General features: G+C 36.5%; 1 protein-coding gene across 2 annotated transcripts; it reads left to right on the top strand.

Moving 5' to 3' along the window:
* The first annotated feature begins 391 nt into the window (after positions 1-391).
* LOC146136267 (uncharacterized) lies at positions 392-11866 on the top strand. 2 transcript variants are annotated; one of them, XM_083395898.1, is made up of 6 exons: positions 392-643; positions 1447-1551; positions 1834-1890; positions 3642-3746; positions 11096-11215; positions 11444-11866. In XM_083395898.1, the coding sequence occupies exons 1-6, from the start codon at positions 416-418 to the stop codon at positions 11465-11467; spliced, it is 639 nt and encodes a 212-aa protein (XP_083252024.1). In that variant the 5' UTR covers positions 392-415; the 3' UTR covers positions 11468-11866. The 2 variants fall into 2 exon arrangements, with proteins under 2 accessions (XP_083252024.1, XP_083252023.1); XM_083395897.1 differs by having other exon boundaries at positions 11461-11865.
* Positions 11867-18846: the final 6980 nt, after the last annotated feature.

Raw genomic sequence — 18846 nt, 5'->3', positions numbered from 1 at the left:
ATGAGCGCATTTTTTTTCACGGCAATCTGCAGATCAAATCAGCGCAAATTTTGTGTTGCGATCCGTTCGAATTTAACTCCCTAATCTGTCGCTACTGGTAACAACAACATGCCTTGAAGTAAAAGGTTTTGTAACGGTAGGTTTAAATGTTACACGGAGGCAACGGTGCCGATCTGATGTTCTAATAAAATGCGTAGTTTAGCCATGATTTTCGATCCAACGCAGCTTTAAGGATGGTAGCCGTACTTTTCAGCAATTATACCTTAGCTCTGACTTTTGATTGCTTATGATATTTGTACTATGTGCATTTAATTGACAACAAAAAATGTTTTGGGTTTGAGCGCTCCCAAATATACCTGAACCGCATTTTTAATGTAATTTAAATATTTTCTTTGGTGAAATTATTTGTCAAGTAATGCAGCAGGAAGTAATGGGAAGCTCTTTGCCGAGTAGTAGTCAAGTTTCTGGAGTGAGCAATTCCAGTGACTCCGCCACTCCAAGTTATAAACTAATTACTCATCCAAGTCTCTCCAATAAGAATGATGTAAGTGATGCTGGGCATGAAAGTTTGGACCACTACAAGTGGAATAGGCAGACGGCTCCAGCTGCTTTTTTGCACTACCAATCAATACGGCGAGTCGGGGTAAAATTTTAAGCTTGTAATTCTTTGATTGTAGTGAATGCCAATAATTTTTTTTTAACACGTAGCCACCTGAATATCTTATACTCTTGTCTGCTTTTATTGGTCGATATACAACTGTCAAAATAATATTCTTCCGTATTAGTCGGTAAACAATTGTCAAATAAATGTCAGGCCTTTTAACAGCTATTTATTTGAGTGTGGTACGGTTTCTAAATTTCTGCATTAATTTTTAAGCAACGTAATATAACAAATGTTAATCAGAGGCGAGCCTGTTATTTTTTGCAATTTGTTTGCAATTTTAGTAGCCTACATTTAAGTATAAAGGGGGTCGTTGCGGAAATGCGCTAAAAAATCGGTTAATTTGTGTTTAATTTGATTCCACACGGCGTCATCTATGATCACAACAAAAAATGTAACAGAAATGTTTTAGAAAAAAAATTAATCGTTAAAATAGTTTCGGGTTTCTCAACGGTGAAACTCTTGGTTCCCAAGGGAGAACAGAGCAGTCGTTTGAAACTTACAAAATCGAAAACAATTGTTATCACAGTCTTATATAAACTGTCCCTTAAAGGCTAAAAAAACGATGGGTGAATGGTTCTTAGGTGTTGCAAAAAACATGGTGTATTGTTACCTAGCACGTTCTTAAAGTGTTTGATTTCCAGTTACTGTTTAAAGGGGAAAATATAAACGATAGAAAGATTCAGCAAAGTGCAGGAACCTCGTAGTTTGGAACCCATACAAGTTTTCCAAAGTTAAGCTAAAAATATAGAATTGAAAAATATGATTTTTTTAAATCCAAACAGATAGCTCAACTGTTCTCGGCCTTTCTTTGCTTGTCTATATCTCTTGCCCTTATCGTCGACACAGACAAGAATTCTGCTGGAAGCGGCATTTGGTGTTCAGCAATTGTAAGTATCGGAACATTTAAGCTACATTGTCATAGTAACAAGAAGTTGAAATTTTGTGAAAATTAGCATAGCCTTTATTCATTGTAATGACACAGGAGAGACGGCCTTACTTAAATACGTTTTAAGAGGTTTATTGCTAATTTGTTTATGGGAATAGAGTTAATTCACAAGAGTATCTTGCTTTTTTATTGAACACAAAATTGGCGGTAGTTGGGATTAAATTTTTAAAACTGTAAGTTTACTTCACCCTTTTTTAATTATGCATATATTTGTTAATCGCAGTTTATCTTGGTGTCTGTTCTAAATCTGACAGGAGCATCCTTAGAGAGGCAATTTCGGGTAAGTTAACCACATTATAATTACGTCATCATGTTTTTGTTGAGGTTATAACAGGAGTTATATATTTGATACAATTAACATCAGCCTAGTCTTTGATGTTATTAAGTTAAAAAACATAAATGAATGTACGTTATGGAGCATAATGGTTGGAGGTTGTAGTAAGACTTAATAAGAATATCTAAGCCCATGCAGAAGTAGGTATCATTTTGAACGTTTCGAATAACTCTTTATTCATTAATAATAAAATGAATAAATAATAAATAAAGAGTTATTCAAAACGTTCAAAATGATATCTACTTCTGTATGGGCTTTGATATTCTTATAATGTACGTTATATTTGTGTTTTATCTAATGAAAATTATGTTCTCTGTATTGGGAATTGTAAACTCTGTATTGGGATAAATCTAAAAATTGTCTACAACATCTTAATCTGTATTAATTGTAATGTATGATTGATAATGCTATTCACACTAATAGTTAACTTAACAAAAACAGGACAGCCATAGCAAACGACGGTAACTGTGAAAATTGTTATTTTTCTATATTCGAAACTATCCATTATACAGATAGACTGAAGTGCGATGGGTGTTAATTGGATGCTGCATATTTATTGTGATAAATAATCAAATCATTACGAAGGACAGCGAACGACATTATTGATGAAATATTTTACAACGGTTTTTATTTACCTATTTATATAAGTGTAAGAAGTAAAAAAAAAATACTGTTAAGCTTTGTGACTTTTTTGTAGTTTTTCTTCTGTATTGTTTTATCAAAACACCCTGAAACCATTAACCCCTGCGCCATTAAGATCAGTGGTTGCCAACTTTTTTGTTGTCGCCACACCTTTTTACTTTTTTGAAAACCTACGCGACCGTCAATTATGGTGTGTCAGACTACAACGATCTAAAATTTGGCAAAATGATCTAATTTCTAGACACGATTGTTTTCAAATTTGTCAATTTTGTCCTGGTTTAGGCCATGTCCATTGTCCAAGCACAAGTAACTACAGTTACGGTTTAGGGTGTATTTGCGCCATGGCGGCTTTTTATTCCAAATTTGAAAAATGTTTTGGTTGCTTATAATGCAAAAATACAAAATTGACCGCTGTAAGCTCTTGATAAGTTAAAAACAACACTAAAAATTAATTTACTTCATTTTTTGAAGTCTAAAAATTCAGTGATCTTAGTAAAGATAGAAAAATATATATCGGGCTATACAGCCTAAAATCCCTAAATAGTTTTTTTGTTGTTCAAAGCAAACTTATGCTTTTCGCTGATTCATATAAAAAGTGGCAAAAAATTATCCCACATTTTTTAGCAATACATTTTTTTTGGTATATTGTTAATGGCCGGACCTGCTAATTTTATTTTTCTTCTTCACAGCAGTTGTATACTTCTGTCACTAAAACTGTACACTGTTTATGGCAAGGCGCTTAATATGCTATCGCTTGTAACACTAGGTGTGAATGTGCAAGGCACAACAGTGCACATGCGAAAGAAGTCGAGCCGCCAGCCAACTTTGTACCAATCGAATAAATAACTGCGGAATTTTCGGTGTAAGCACGGAGCGGAATCATAGAGCACAGACAAAACTCTTAGCATAGATTAGATATGCCAGCATCATATACGTGATTTTCATGTCCTTTATGTTGATTCGTATATTATACTAAAGTGATGTGATACCCTTATATTTAGGTACAAGTCACAATACATTAATTATGCTTAAGCTAACATTGTTATTTTAAAAAGGTAAGTTTGGCGTTTGCTGCGACGTGCATTTACTTTGCAATTCTTATGATGGTAGTTGAAGTTGTGGAATTAGTTTCTGATTTCAACGATAAATACATTATGAAGGTAAGAAAAATTAAATTGCAGTTAAATATTATCATTTAAACCAGGGTTGAACAACTTACGGCCCGCGGAGGCCCGCGACCTGTTTTACAAACTGGGCACGAGGCCATTCCTCATATATTTTTGGCTATTTAATTACGAAAAAGCAAATATTTTTTTGCGCTTTGCGTAAATCTTGTTCCTTATCCCTGATTAAACTGTCAATGAGGTTATAATAAGATGCGTAAAGTCTATACAGTTTATATACACACTGAGACCTATCTACGTTTTGTTTGGCCCGCCACTAGAATAAGTTGCCCACCCCTGATCTAAACACATTTCGTAATGCAATATTCAGAAGAGCCTTTTGGTTTATATGATGCCCAGCAGCAAAATTTTAATTTACAACCCTATATAGAGTTTTAGAACTATAATAAAAAAGTGACAAATATTGAAGATTTGCAAAAAAAATGACAGTAAATGACATTCACAACTAAACTCTAATATTTTATGTATGCAATATGATGAATGTAATAAGGTTATGATGAATGTAATAAGGAGACATGGCTTGCTTTGTCCGCCAGTTGGAAGGATGTTCTTTCCAAGACAGAGACGCAACAATGTGCGCGGTAGTGTGTCGTCTCAAGCCAGCGTCATCACTATCCTAAAATGCAAAGAAAATTATTTTCTCCCTGACAAAAAATAAATATCGTTCTATGAAAGAGACGAAACAACGATCGCGCGTCTCGAGCGAACGGACAAGCCCAATGCTTTTACTTTAATAAAACTTTCCCGGGTTAAAGCTTTTTGCGCCTTACAGTATGTTTAACCTCGCGTAATTAGGCATTGTTCGCGAAATATTGCGCTAATTTCGACGGTTTTAATCCAAAACACAGGCCCGACAATCCGAAATTAATTTCTGTGGCCGCGAAACATTTTTAATAATTCTTAACATATATCTTAGAGGGTTTATTAGGAGACCAGGGATTAATGAACACCTAACGTACGTAATAAAATTATTTGATTATGAATATATTCTTTTTTTACATTACTAAAATTAACATTTTCCTGTCACTACTTAGGTTTGGGTCTCGGTGTTGACAACAAGGCTATGCTATGTTTTATTATGTTTTTCGTCCTGTTCAAGAAAATGTTCAGTGCACAGAATAGCAAATTGTAAAATACTGTTTTACGAACATAACAGTTCTAAATGGCGTTGTGCCACGCTGCACGTAAATAGCTAGTTTTAATCTATTTTAGATATGTATAAAACAAAAGCCCTATTTAAATTACCATTTTTTGCGTGACCTAATTGAATATGTAGACCGGAGCGGATCTGGGATTTTTGTGTGAGGGGTTCATGAAAATTGCCAAGGATGGCGTCACAAAGTTACGTCATAGCGTGATATCATAAAACAATTTAATCGTTAAAGCGACCGGTGTTTTTGGGTAAACTTGTCTTCTCAAACTCGACACGAGGCAATGTCCCATTTTACGTGAATCTTCTTAACCCAAACGCGCGCAAGCATGCTATGTAACTCTCACCAAGTTTTTGCCAACGTATATATTCTTTTCATTAGTGGTTTCTGACCCGGGGGTCTCTCTAAGAAGTTGTCTAGGGGTCGCCGTGGACTATTTGTTAAACGAAAAATTGAAGAGCAAAACAAACACTTTTCAAAATATCAAAATATTTTTAACTGACTCAACTACGAGGAGTATACACATACAATTGTTTTCAAACGTTGAACCAAATTAAAAAGGGAGAATAACCATACGCTCGCAACTCATAAAATATGTTTTTCAATATATTATTATTGGCATTTTGTGATTGTATATTTAGTACTAGCAGCTCTTTGCTCGCAAAAATAAAAAAAAAGTAAATGTTTTGACGCCTTGGGCGCGTTTTGGCATATATCGTTGGTTTTTCTCTTGGCTGCTTATAATATATTTGATGCCAACGTATGGTTCGCCTAGTAATTAACAAAATTAAAATTCTTCTGAGTCGCTTTTTAGGATACAAAGTACTAAAGTTAAGAACAAATAATTTTATTGCTAATATTAGAAATTTTGATCAAAAGATGTCATACATTTAGTTAAAACGAACAGAATGTGGCTTGATTTCTTATTTACCAGACCGTACGCCAACTTATTAAATAGGCATTTTACAGCCAACTGGGCCACTTATTGCTTCCCTGCTCGCCTTTGATTTCATAAAACCTAGGTCGAGTAAAAACCTAATTAATCTTTGTCCTAATGTGCCAATTAATGTCGACAGGTTTTATGCGCTGTTTGTTTGGTTGTTAAAGCCATTATATTATTTTTTGCGTGTTGAATTTCGTCCATAATAGTGATTCGTCTTCAACTTAGTTTTACCGCCTCCGGTATAGTGTGCCGTCACAAAACGTATATTACGTTTAGAGTTTTTTTAAAAATGGTCAGTTTTTTAGTACAACTAAAAAGTATGTTAGTACAACTACAAAGTACAGCTATTATATACACTATACAGCATAGTTATCATAGCCAAAGGCGTATTAGCAATCGCACTGCGGTGATCGTATCTTGACGAAGCTTAATTGTGTGATCCTGTAATTTCGCACATGGCGCACAGTAACAACTATATACCTCCAACGACCAAAATACGGCTATTATTTCCTAATAAATCAATAGTTTCATTTCAACAAGAAAAAATAGTTTATATATCTTAATTTTGGTGTTAGGGCAGTAAAAAGCAATTTGTTTTACAACGTTAAAAAGCCTTTTGATTTGTTTGGTGTTTGCTATGCGAAATTTTTGCTTGAAGTGGAATGAATTTACTTATTGTAATAGTTAAATTATTGATACCAGACTTGAATTGACTTGCTTTGGCAATGACTTAATTATACACATGTAACTGATGAATCGGACTAAAAATTATTTGACTTGGAAAGTTTTTTTGCAAAAGGCTTGACTGGATTGTCTTTGCATATGAAGATTTGTTTCCAACATTGTAGAAATATTAGTATATGTGTTGTGTTTTTACCCTTTTTTTGCCTTGCCAATACTGTATAATATATATAACAGAGTCCGTTTTTTTTTAACGTTTTTTTTTTTTTTTAATGTTTTTTTTGTTTTTAAAATTGTCAGGTTTAAATAAATTTTTCATTTAATGGTTTAATTTGAAAAGGACGTATTACAGCAAGGGTAAGAGCATTTATAGGCGAGTAGTCGCGTAATTAACATTGCGATACAATTTACGTACAACACAATCAATGCTTACAAACACGTGCCTACAGCACGCGGCTCAGGGCCTCGGGCAACCTATCGCAGTAGAGCCGCGTGATCACTTCATGACACCTTCCCTGTGAAAAGAAACGCCTCGTTAACAGCAATATAGTTGTCGAGGCTTGCGCTGGCGTTTCGAGCTTCGTGGATGTGAGGTTGAATTTGGCTTTGAATTTGGCAGTAACCAGGATGGCCGCGAAGAATTCGTCGATGGTCGAAGAACCGAGTTTTGTTTCTGAGTCAGCATCTTCGTCGCTGGTGTGGCGAAATTGAAGTTGGTCGATATGACGCCTCAATATCGGACCATGGGGAATCACCTTGACATTTACACTTCGACTGCCATGACGTTTTGTTATGATAGCCGGGACCAACGTGCATTTTAGTCGCGCTTTGTACAAAAGTATTTTCTTTCCAGAGATATCGTTCGATGCATATTTTATCTGCTCGCGTTGTTTTACATGACCTGGTGTGGGAAACAAGATGCCGATCCGAGCACGAATTTGACGTCCGTTTAATTTACTTGGCGAGAAAATGCCGCTGCCAGATGTTCATCGGCACTGGTTTAAGAATTCCAGTAACGCTTCGTTTCGAGAATTCGTTGACTTACAGAGAGCTTTTCTGAAAGTCTGCACAAGCCGCTCGGCAGCACCAAGCAGGGTGATAAAAATTCCCCTTGTTATCCTTCTAGCAATTCCATAGTAGTTTTGGATTACATGGATTGCGTTCGGTGAATGCACAGATAGTTTCCAGTATGCGTGGATTTCCTCGGCTCCTTGGAAGCCTAATGTTGTGAAGGAGCAAACTGTGTGTACGTCATCCAAACACTTTGAAGCATTAGAAATGGGCCTTTCAGTTCCGTTAGGATAACGATGAAACCGGCGCCAATTTTCCACATTAGAAGCACCACATGCGAGAAACTTTTCATAAAGTTGAACGGACCCCAATAATAGAGGTGACATGTTCAATACATGGAACCTTTTGCAGTTCCACTTTTAAACAATGTGTGTCCCAAGAATTTCACATTTGGTTGTTCGAACACTCATTTCTCCAAACGGCAGAGAAGTCCTTTGTCATGCAAACGTTTAACTTGGCGAAGATTCTGAAGATGTTCCTCTACACACGAACCACTGACTGAAAGATCATCCATATAAACAGCAACTCCTGAAAGGTCTTTTGTAAGGTCATCCATTATTTCCTGAAAATACCCTGGAGCGGATGTATACCAAAAGGTAAAACATTTTTATGAATCCATATCCACCTTGTAGCGGTGATTGCACAGGCGTGTTGCGGGTTAACCGTCAATAGTCAACACACACGCACAAACGACCTTTGGATTCTCCTGAAAGCGGGACTACTAGAGTCGAGATTCCTTTTGCTATTACAATATCATAAGCTTGACTCACGTTCTGCTGTAGAGCAAATGGAACTGAACGAGCTTTACAGAACAAGGTCTTCGCTGCGGATTTGATTTGTATCTCTAATTCAAAGTCCTTTAAACAACCTAGTTCTTCTTTGAAAACTTCCGGAAATTGACTGCAAGGTTTCCGGTAATTCTTTTGCAACTGAATAATCGACGGATAAAGCATGTATTGGAACAATATCGGTAAATATCAATTTGTCCACTGATATTTTGTGCGACTAAATAGCATTTCGTTCAAGTATATCAAGGTTCGATTTCTGTGATACGTAGAACTATAGCGTACATAACACATGGTTTCATCATATGCTGATTCTGCTTCATAACTACCGATTAGTGGTACTGAATGCTCTGTCGCCGAATTAAAACGACCAGTCGGTGTCTCCACCGTTGAACTGTTAATTTGATTTCATGTATCAACAGACAAAACATTTCCGGTAGTTGCAGTTGCAGTATCAAGCTCCAAGTAACAAATCCTGCCTGAAACGAAAATATTAATGTCCAGCTTAGGAGTCGAAAATTTATAAACAGAATTTCTGTGACGACATGTGGAAGCAAAATGTTCAGACTTGCCACAGCGATAGCAGCACAAGTTTGTTGAGCATTTGCTGTCCTTTTTACTTGCGGCGTCATTTGATACTTAGCATACGGAGACTGACTTTGCTTCGCTGATTTGCGTACCTTTGGAACAGAGCATCGGTTTCCATATACTGTTTTCATTGTAAACGTTTTGTTTCTTGATAGCCTTAACAAGATGGTGCCTTGGTCCCTTGCTATAGTGCATTGGGCCTGTAACGCGAAATTTGGTCCGGGGCCAAAACTGATCCGGTCGGGTCAATTTTGGCGTTGGAACAGCCGCTAAAACAGGTCCGGCTAGGCCAAAACTGGTCCGGCCTTCAAAATCGCTTATTTGTCCTTTAACCCTAACCCTAAGATCCGACCGGACCAAGTTTGGCGTGACAGGCCCACGTGTGTACCATTTGTCACCAATAATATAAGTCAGACCTGGGCAACATACGGACCGCGGGCCGGATCCGGCCTGCCAGGCAGTTTAATCCGGCCCGCGGCTTATTTTCAATAAAATACATAGGCTAAGCGAAAACCAGGGCAAGTTGACAGATCTTGTCAAGACTCCGCTAAATTCGATTTTTAGCCTGTTCTAACTTCTAAATGCTAAAACGGAAATTATTTTCGCGCTTCGCGCGAATCTCTCCTGTGTTGCTCGTATGTTTCACGCGATTTTTTGGCAACTTCACAGACAAATAGCGTCCTCTGCTCAGTGGCACTCTCTCCAACGAAATTTTAACAAACTTAGCCTAATATTTAAAATATATATAAATATTAGGCTAAGTTTGTTAAACTTTGCAACACATCGGTAAGTAGCGACAATAGCGGAAGTCACACGTAACCATCAGAGGTGTGGGAACAAGCCAATGCCCCTCATTTTTTTTTAATGTTTGCCAAATTAGTAAATGATTATGTCCATTAATATGCTAATCTTTTTTGGCGCCTAATGCGTTACGTCTCTAAAATAAAAGTTGCCAAGTTAAATAAAACAAATGCAATATTTTCAAGCATGCTGTGTTTCGACTTGTTTTTTTTAGAATTAGTTTATTTTTTATGCGCAACTTCGTGAAATCGTCTCTGAAAAACTTATGATCCTCACCAAACAGAAATCCTCGATCCGCCTCTGGTCTTTTTATGTTCAATTAAGCTACCTTTTTACTTGTGGGTTTTTATATTGTGAAACGCCCAGGACTACTAAAGCGGTTTATTACAATAATTTCTTATGGACCCTGGCCTAGTCGTCGTTGCTGAGATTTCATTCAAAACAACCGGTGGAGTTTTAATTTGGCGTAAAACGATATATATTAGGCTATGGCAAATTCACTTAAAAATAAGTTCTATATGGCTCGTGGGATTCAAAATGTTAGCAGATGCCAACTTCACATATTGGAGGACCTAATATTGTTCACCTAATATTTTACTTTGGTGATATAATCGGTAATTGTTTATCATAATTGTTTTATTTATTCATAATTGTTTTATCTACAATCGTGGATGATTCCCCACTAGGTGGTTTTCTGAAGTTATTTTTAGAATTTAGCTTTTGTGTGGGAAAGGGTAAAGTAATTATTTAAGTTGTTTATTGCCATTCGTTTAATAGCGTATACATTTATTCTATTATATACGTATTAGCACCATCCTGCGTTTTCATGTACCAGGGTTGCCAGTTAGGAATTTTAAAGCCAAATTTGAAAATGTAGGCTTTTTTTGAACCTCTTTGGATTATATTTTTGTCAAAAACAAATTCAAATGAAATTTGGCTTTTTAGAATTTTTGTTTTATTCAAAAATTTCATGAGAATTATGTTAAGAAGAGATCAAACTAACACAAAAAGAAAAAAACTGCCAAAAAAAATCACAAAAAGAGAAAAATTTTTTTCACAAAAAGCGACAAAAAAGTGAGAAAAATTGACGCAACAAACAACTATAATGTGCCGTAGATGCTAATTTGCATAATTACATTGCCAAACTTACTAAACAACATTTTGCAAAATTGGCCAGGGTACCTAACACTTTAAGCGACTTTTATCACTTTGAGATTACTGCCTGTATATAGTCATATGCTAATAATGAAAATCATTTTAATGCTGATATAATGCTGTTATTTAATAATTTTTCATTAATTTCAGGCTTCTGTCGCTATGCACGCGACTTCAGTTCTACTGGCCTTCCTTGAGATTATTTTCACTTCCATTTCAATTCAGATTTATTGCCGGGAAAAAAAATGCCGAATCAACCCCTCACCAAAAGTATGCAGCATCAGCAAAAACAAATAAATAAAAACCGTAAAAACAATAAAAAAACAGTTCGTTTGTTCGTTCGTTCGCAGCATAGATTGCACACTTCTTACGTAAAACATTCGAATAGAATAAAGTATAAATATGACAAATAAATAGTATGTTGCTTTTATTCTATAATGTTCTAAAAAAAACTTGCAAAAAACATTCGACTTACACCCTTAGCTAACCTTTTAGTAGTTCTGTTTTTATTTCAGATGGTAATGGAAGATGTTATGTGTGGTGAATCGCCGACGGATGTGATATTGGATCATGTCGCGTGAACCAAACTTATACTCGAGAAAATAAAAAAACATAAGTTTTTGCACAAAGTTGTTATTTATCACAAGATTGTTTATCCTTTTTTTTACCCTTTGAAGTTGGGTGAAACTTTAAAGTTTTTCAACAACAATACATGATGAAAATGTTTTTCACCGAAATGGGCAAAATTTTGGACGGTAGAGCCCAAAGTTATCAAAGGAAAATGCTCTCAAGTATAGGGAATGAAGTTTGTGTGTAAATATTGAATAGGGCTAGGTTTCAAAAGTAGAACGCTGGTTAAAAATTGCTAAAAAACTTCCCCGATAATGGTGCTAGGACATTTTAGAGGCTTAATGTTCTTGTACGCTGTTTTTGTTTATGTTAAAACAATTGGATTAATTTGCATGTATCTGTTTAAACACACGATGATGGCGTTTATATGGCTCTTAATAAACATTTTTTTTTCAAATAATTTTTGCCGCAGAAATATAATGCCTTCTAGGTCCGACAGGGTCAAATGTTTAAGAGTCACTAGTGGCTAGTCTATGACGAATGTTTATAAAAATGTCCCTGAAAAACGTCATGACATGACCAAAAAAAATGAATTCAAAAAAGTTGTAACAAATTTTGGGACTCGGTAATTTACATTGCAGGGGTGTCAATGTACAACTCGCTTTTGCTTTTTCCCATACTGTACCTAACCTGAACGGCTATATAGTTCAATTACGACTTTTGGCAAGTGAAGACAACCTAGGTTTTAAAAGTTTTAAATATAAGGAAAGCTAATTTACCAAAATTATTGCCGTAAAAAACGGCAGTAAAACCGACTTCATCTGGTTGCGTGTTCCAAACCGCTTAGCCACAGTAAAACGTATCTGTGTTTATTAAATAACAACTGAACTCCAATTGTAAGGTCGCGTACTAACGGTCAGCATAATTACATCAGTATGTTACGGTACATTTTGTTAGTTGTGTGTCGAATTGGCTTTTGCCAGCTCCTTTTAAAGTTAAATAAATAACACTTGACCATAGAGTTTTATAGTACACTTATTCAAATTACTGCTACAAGGCATGTTAAACTGCGGTAATATAATGTCCTCATGTTTTCCAAGAGGTGAGAAGATAAAATTATATGGGCCGAAAATTTATTTTCGGGACATATCTTGTTTTTGCCGCTATTTATATGGGCCGAAAATTTATTTTCGGGACATATCTTGTTTTTGCCGTTATTATATGGGCCGAAAATTTATTTTGGGGACATATCTCGTTTTTGCCGTTATTATATGGGCCGAAAATTTATTTTCGGGACATATCTTGTTTTTGCCCTTATTATATGGGCCGAAAATTTATTTTCGGGACATATCTGGTTTTTGCTCTTATTATATGGGCCGAAAATTTATTTTCGGGACATATCTTGTTTTTGCCGTTGTTATGGGCCAAAAATTTATTTTCTGGACATATCTTGTTTTTGCCGTTGTTATGGGCCAAAAATTTATTTTCGGGACATATCTTGTTTTTGCCGCTATTCTTTTTGGTTTGCTATGGTTTCCTATGGCATGTTTCAGACCAATTTTTGTCCGAAGCTTTATAGAATAAGTATACATCGTAGAACTTTCAAATTTTCAGACATGGCGTAGAATGGTATGTAGGTGCTTTTGTTTATGAGACTGCACCCTCAGGGGCCGTAGCTTGGGGGGCAAAAACCTGAAATATTGCGTTTTAGCTCTTTGTAGCTAACGACTGCCATCTAGCAGCAGAAAAACTTTCATACAGAATTCGTTCATATTCGCTTGCTTTGTCCAGCTTGTGAAGTGACGAAGCGATCGGGTGGCAACTCCAATCCAACATATCAACACCAGGCCTGCACAACTTAAAATTGTGTGTTGATATGATTTTTTCAAATATTCTTCAACTCGTATTTCATCGTATTGTCGCGGTAATACAAAAAGAGTTAAGGCCGTGAATAAAGTTTCAACCACCGTACAATTAACGCAGGGAAGCATTGCGACAGTGTTGTAAACAAGTCATTTTGAAATAACTTAAGTCCAAGTCAAGTCATTTGAAAAATAACTAAAGTTCAAGTCAAGTCTTTTGCAAAAATAACAAGTCAAGTCCCAGTCCAAGTCATCGGTTGCCCAAGTCAAGTCCCAGTCAAGTCATTATGAGAGCAAGTCAATTTCAAGTCATGTCATTGACATAAAAGTAAATTATTAAACTATTAAAATTGGTAAACTCGTCCGATTATATGCAACAATTTAACTAAAAAAACACATACGCAATACGCAGCAATTAAAGTGTTTAATACGCAAAACTTGAGAAAAATTTTAATGAAAAACACTTAATTTACTCCCAAGTTATTTGCCAAAAAGACTTAAGTCAAGCCAAGTCATTTTGGTCAAAGGCCCTAAGTCAAGTCAAGTCATTTGAAAACAGTGACTTAAGTGCACTTAAGTCAAGTCAATGACTTAAGTCATTACAACACTGGATTGCGAGTAGGGATGTTCAAGGCAGAATATCGGCGACACATTTATAATGCTTGCTTTAAATGCGGCGTCAGCATTTTTTTGGGCGACCAATTACTTCGCGATAAGCTTCGCCTAATAATTAAGTGTCAATAGGGTGTATTTATCGACGCAAGTTTAAATGCGAAATCTTGAGGCAGTCTACGCCTCTCTGTTAGCACCTGTCGTGCATCTTGCTCCAACCAGCATACCAACATCAGGCCTAAACATCTAGCAAAACTTTCGATTTAATAGTTTGCGTATTGAGAACATAATAGTGTTTTTCATATTGTTTGAAACTACAGATTTCAAGCCTGTTTTAACAGTGATTGCTCGGACCAAGCCATGGTAAAAAATTAACAAGTAAAAGTTTGCAAAAGTATAGCAAACCATAGACGTTAAACCATTTTTAGTCTTTAAAAGAATGATAATATTTGATTTTCAAATACGTAAGCTGGTCAAAATGTAATAAAATGGCCATACGCCTTATCTACCTAAATTATATTTATCAAATATATGTTTCGATCATTCCCCAAATACTACGTCATATTTGAACCCCTTTCGCATCAAAGGCATATTTTAAGTGGGGAAGTTTTCGGCCCATATCTGTTTTTGCTTGCAGAAACAAGTTAAGGAAAATGAAAAACAAAATATATAATATAATATAAAAAGAAAGTAAAAATTGAAAATAAACACTAAGCCCTGAAAATATACCCCCTGACAAAACATACAACAACCGCACCCCCGTCTAGTTTTTTTTTGGTTTCATATGGTTTGCTATGGTTTGCTATGGCATGTTTCAGACCGATTTTTGTCCGAAGCTTTATAGAAAAAGTATACAGCGTAGAACCTTCAAATTTTCAGACATGGCGTAGAGTGGTATGTAGGTGCTTTGTAGAAGTTTATGAGGCTGAACCCCCAGGGACCTTTGCTTGATGAGAAATCTGGTGGCAGTGTACGCCTCTCTATTTGCACCTGTTGCGCATTTTACTCCAATAAAAAAAAAAAATTGTGTCGCGGGACCATTCAGTTTGGGTCGCGAAAGCCTTATTAATAGAGGGCTTGTCAATAGAGGCTTATATTTTAAGTTTTCTAATTGTTTCCATTAGTACACTGAATTGTATACAAGATAGCCGTCTTACTTGGAGCGCGACTAAAATAGCATTCCTGTCTTATGGGTCCCAATAAAGCGTTTAGATGTGATTGTGGCATGGAGTACGAGTGGGACATTGATATTGGTGTCGAACGCGTTTAAATACTATTTTTATGTCTTTAAATATTATTTCACACAATGTTCGAGGTTCAAACATTGCTATGAAAAGAAAATCGATTTTTAATTTTTTACGTCGTAAAAAGTGTTACGTTGCCCTTTTGCAGGAAACCCATGGTAGTGCTAAGCACGAAAAGTTATGGGGTATGGAATGGGGAGGGGAAGCGTTTTGGGCGCACGGCACCTCAAGCAGTAGAGGGGTGGCAATACTAATCGACAAAAACTTATCCTATTCCGTCTCAGGCACACGGGTAGACCAAGAAGGTCGATACTTAATGGTTGAAATGACAATAAATGCAACCCCAATAGTAATTGTTAATGTTTACGCGACGAATAAGGACGATCCAGAATTTTTCATCAATTTATTCGCCGTACTTGACAGCTTTTCCGATGCCCCAATAATCATGGGAGGGGACTTTAATCTAGTTCTGGACAATGTCCTAGATCAAAATGGAAGTAAAAAACATCGTAACCGAAAAGCAAGAGAAAGTCTTTTGCAATATATGACACATTACAAACTAACAGATATTTTTCGCCACAAATTTCTAACCGTTAAAAAGTTCTCAAGGCTTCAGAAACTACCAGCGGCATCATCGCGTTTAGATTTCTTTTTAATTGACGGATCTCTAATCGAAAACGTTAAAAATGTAGACATAGTCCCCGGTATTATGTCCGACCATAATATGGCAACCCTAGGGGCTGACATTAACCCAGCACCAAAATACTTTTTAAATTTGGAAAAAAGGCATTGCGAAAAAAAGGGTATTAACAGACTTTTTGTAGATGATAAAATAATAACTGACCAAAACAACATTTTGGACGGTCTAGTTGACTTTTACAAGCAACTCTACAAACAAAACGGAGATCTATTGAACAAAACCTTAATCGCCTCAAAATTAAAAACACTAAATCTCCCAAAAATTAAGGCAGAACAATCAAAACTATTAGAAGCGGAAACAACAGAAGCGGAATTCTTCACTGCTCTCTGCAACATGGGTAAAAATAAATCCCCTGGGCTAGACGGTTTTTCAGCAGAGTTTTATATCACCTTTTGGGACAATATCAAATGCGTCTATATGGCAGCTTGGCGACATACAGTAAATACAGGTAGGCTATCAGCTTCTCAGTCCGAAGCAGTGGTAACTCTACTTCCAAAAGTTATAAAGATCATCTTCAACCGGGAAATTTTAGACCGATAACGCTTTTGAATGTAGACTACAAAATTGCTTCAAAAGTAGTTAACACCAGGATCCGAGGGGTACTAAACGACATTATCTCGCCTGCGCAAAATGGTTTTATTCCAAAACGATACATAGGCACTAATATTCGTCTTTTGTTCGATATCATTGACTGCGCCGACTATTACGATATACCTGACGTGATACTGTCTTTAGACATGTTCAAGGCCTTCGACACGGTAAACTGGGACTTCATATATACAGCCTTAGCTGCTTTCGGGTTCGGGGACAAGATCATTAAATTGATCGAATGTTTTTACCAAAATCCTTCGTGCGTAATTGTTAACAACAACTTTTTATCAAAATCGTTTAACGTTGAACGTGACGTACGCCAGGGAGACCCTCTCTCTCCAACTTTATTTGTCCTGTGCATTGAATGCCTTGCAGCTGCGTTAAAACAGGGCCGCCAAAACGGCATCACAATAAATGGCAAAGAATTTGAAGTGTCCTTATTTGCTGACGACAATACAATATTTCTATCGGGTAGTGATCAGGATTTTACAGAAGTCTTTCGGATTATCGACGACTTCGGCGAAATGTCAGGCTGCAAGGTCAACATGTCCAAATCAAACGCCTTTTTTATCGGAACAAATCGTGAAAACTGTCACAAACCCATGGAACAAAGTGGACTTCTATGGCCATCAGGTACTATCAAATACTTAGGCGTTGAAACTCCCACTAGCTCGAGTAACGACGCCGAGCTAATTGAAAAAAATTTCACACCACTTCTGAAAAAAATTAAAATAGTATCAAATATTTGGTCCGCGAGGGGTCTCTCTCTTCTCGGAAAAATAACAGTTATCAAGACCCTCATGATTCCAATCTTAACCTTTAAAATGAATGTTGTCCCGGTTAATATACCCAAATGCTTTATCTCAAAAGTTAAACGAATCCTCTTTACATTCTTATGGGGGTCCAAATGGGAGAGGGTGAAAAGAGAGACTTTGAGTGCGAGTATTGCAAATGGGGGGGCAGGAATGATCAATATAGATAATTACTTGTTAGCCTTACATACGAAATGGATCTCTAAACTACTTGACGAAAACGCGGAAGCTGATTGGAAACAAATCGAAGGCCCCTTTATCCAAGGTAACAGATTAGAAGCGCTTCTTAATGGGAACATAGGAACAAACAATGCAATCACAAGGCGTATACTTCCTATGCGAACGTTACGTTGCGCAATAACGGCGTGCAAACAACTCTTGGAAATTATAGATCCAAAGTCAAACAGCCGTCCGCTTTGGCTAAACAAAAAAGTAAAATTCCGCTCAAATGGTTTTTTTATGCCATCACTTATAGATTCCAATATAATTTTTCACCAGGATTTATTGAATAGAAACGGCGAGTATCTACAATATGACACATTAGTAAATAAATTTAACTTTACACCTAACAACACAGATTTTGTCCAATTCATAAAATTAATATCGAGTCTCCCAGAAGAATGGGATTCGGGTAGCGCAACAACGTCCCATTCGTATAGAACCCCAACATTAAAATTATTTATCCAGCAGTATAACTCCACCAAATCGGTTTACGAAAAAATACAAACAACAATTCTCTTTCCTCCAAAAGCTCAATTAAAATGGCACTGGACCTTAAATTGCGGGAGGGCACGTTTGCCATGGGAGAAAATTTACCGCAACCTCTACAATTCAACAATCGAAAACAAACTGAGAAGCTTTCAGATAAAGTTTAACTTGGGCGCAATTGTTACAAATGACTGACTTTATTCGTTTGGTAAAACCGAATCTAACCAATGTACTTTTTGCAAAAAGGCCACGGAAACCCTGTACCACTTGTTTTATTTGTGTCCTGTTACGTGTCTATACTGGGAAAACGTGAGTGCGTGGTTAAGTACTAAACTACGAATATCGTGTGTTTTTTCCCGCGAGCAATTACTCTTTGGAGTGCACAAAAACGAACCGTGCAAAACATTTGTGAATTGTGTCCTTTTATGCGCGCGATATGTTATTTATCAATGTAAATATGCCGACACTGTCCCGACTATGTTACGCTTTTTACTGTTGCTATCTTCTGTGCAAACTTCCGAGCGATATTCGGCTTTAAAAAGAGGAAGTATGACAAAACACAAAAGTAAATGGTCGTTAGCTGCTTGAGAGCTTCACTATTTATATGGGCCGAAAATTTATTTTCGGGACATATCTTGTTTTTGCCGCTATTCTTTTTTGGTTTCCTATGGTATGTTTCAGACCGACTTTTGTCCGAAGCTTTATAGAAAAAGTAGACATCGTAGAACCTTCAAATTTTCAGACATGGCGTAAAGTGGTATGTAGGTGCTTTGTAGAAGTTTATGAGGCTGCACCCCCAGGG

This window comes from Ascidiella aspersa, chromosome 8 (assembly GCF_963924565.1).
Source record: "Ascidiella aspersa chromosome 8, kaAscAspe10.2, whole genome shotgun sequence".
NCBI lineage: Eukaryota > Metazoa > Chordata > Ascidiacea > Phlebobranchia > Ascidiidae > Ascidiella > Ascidiella aspersa.
This window is presented reverse-complemented; position numbering and strand designations above follow the sequence as displayed.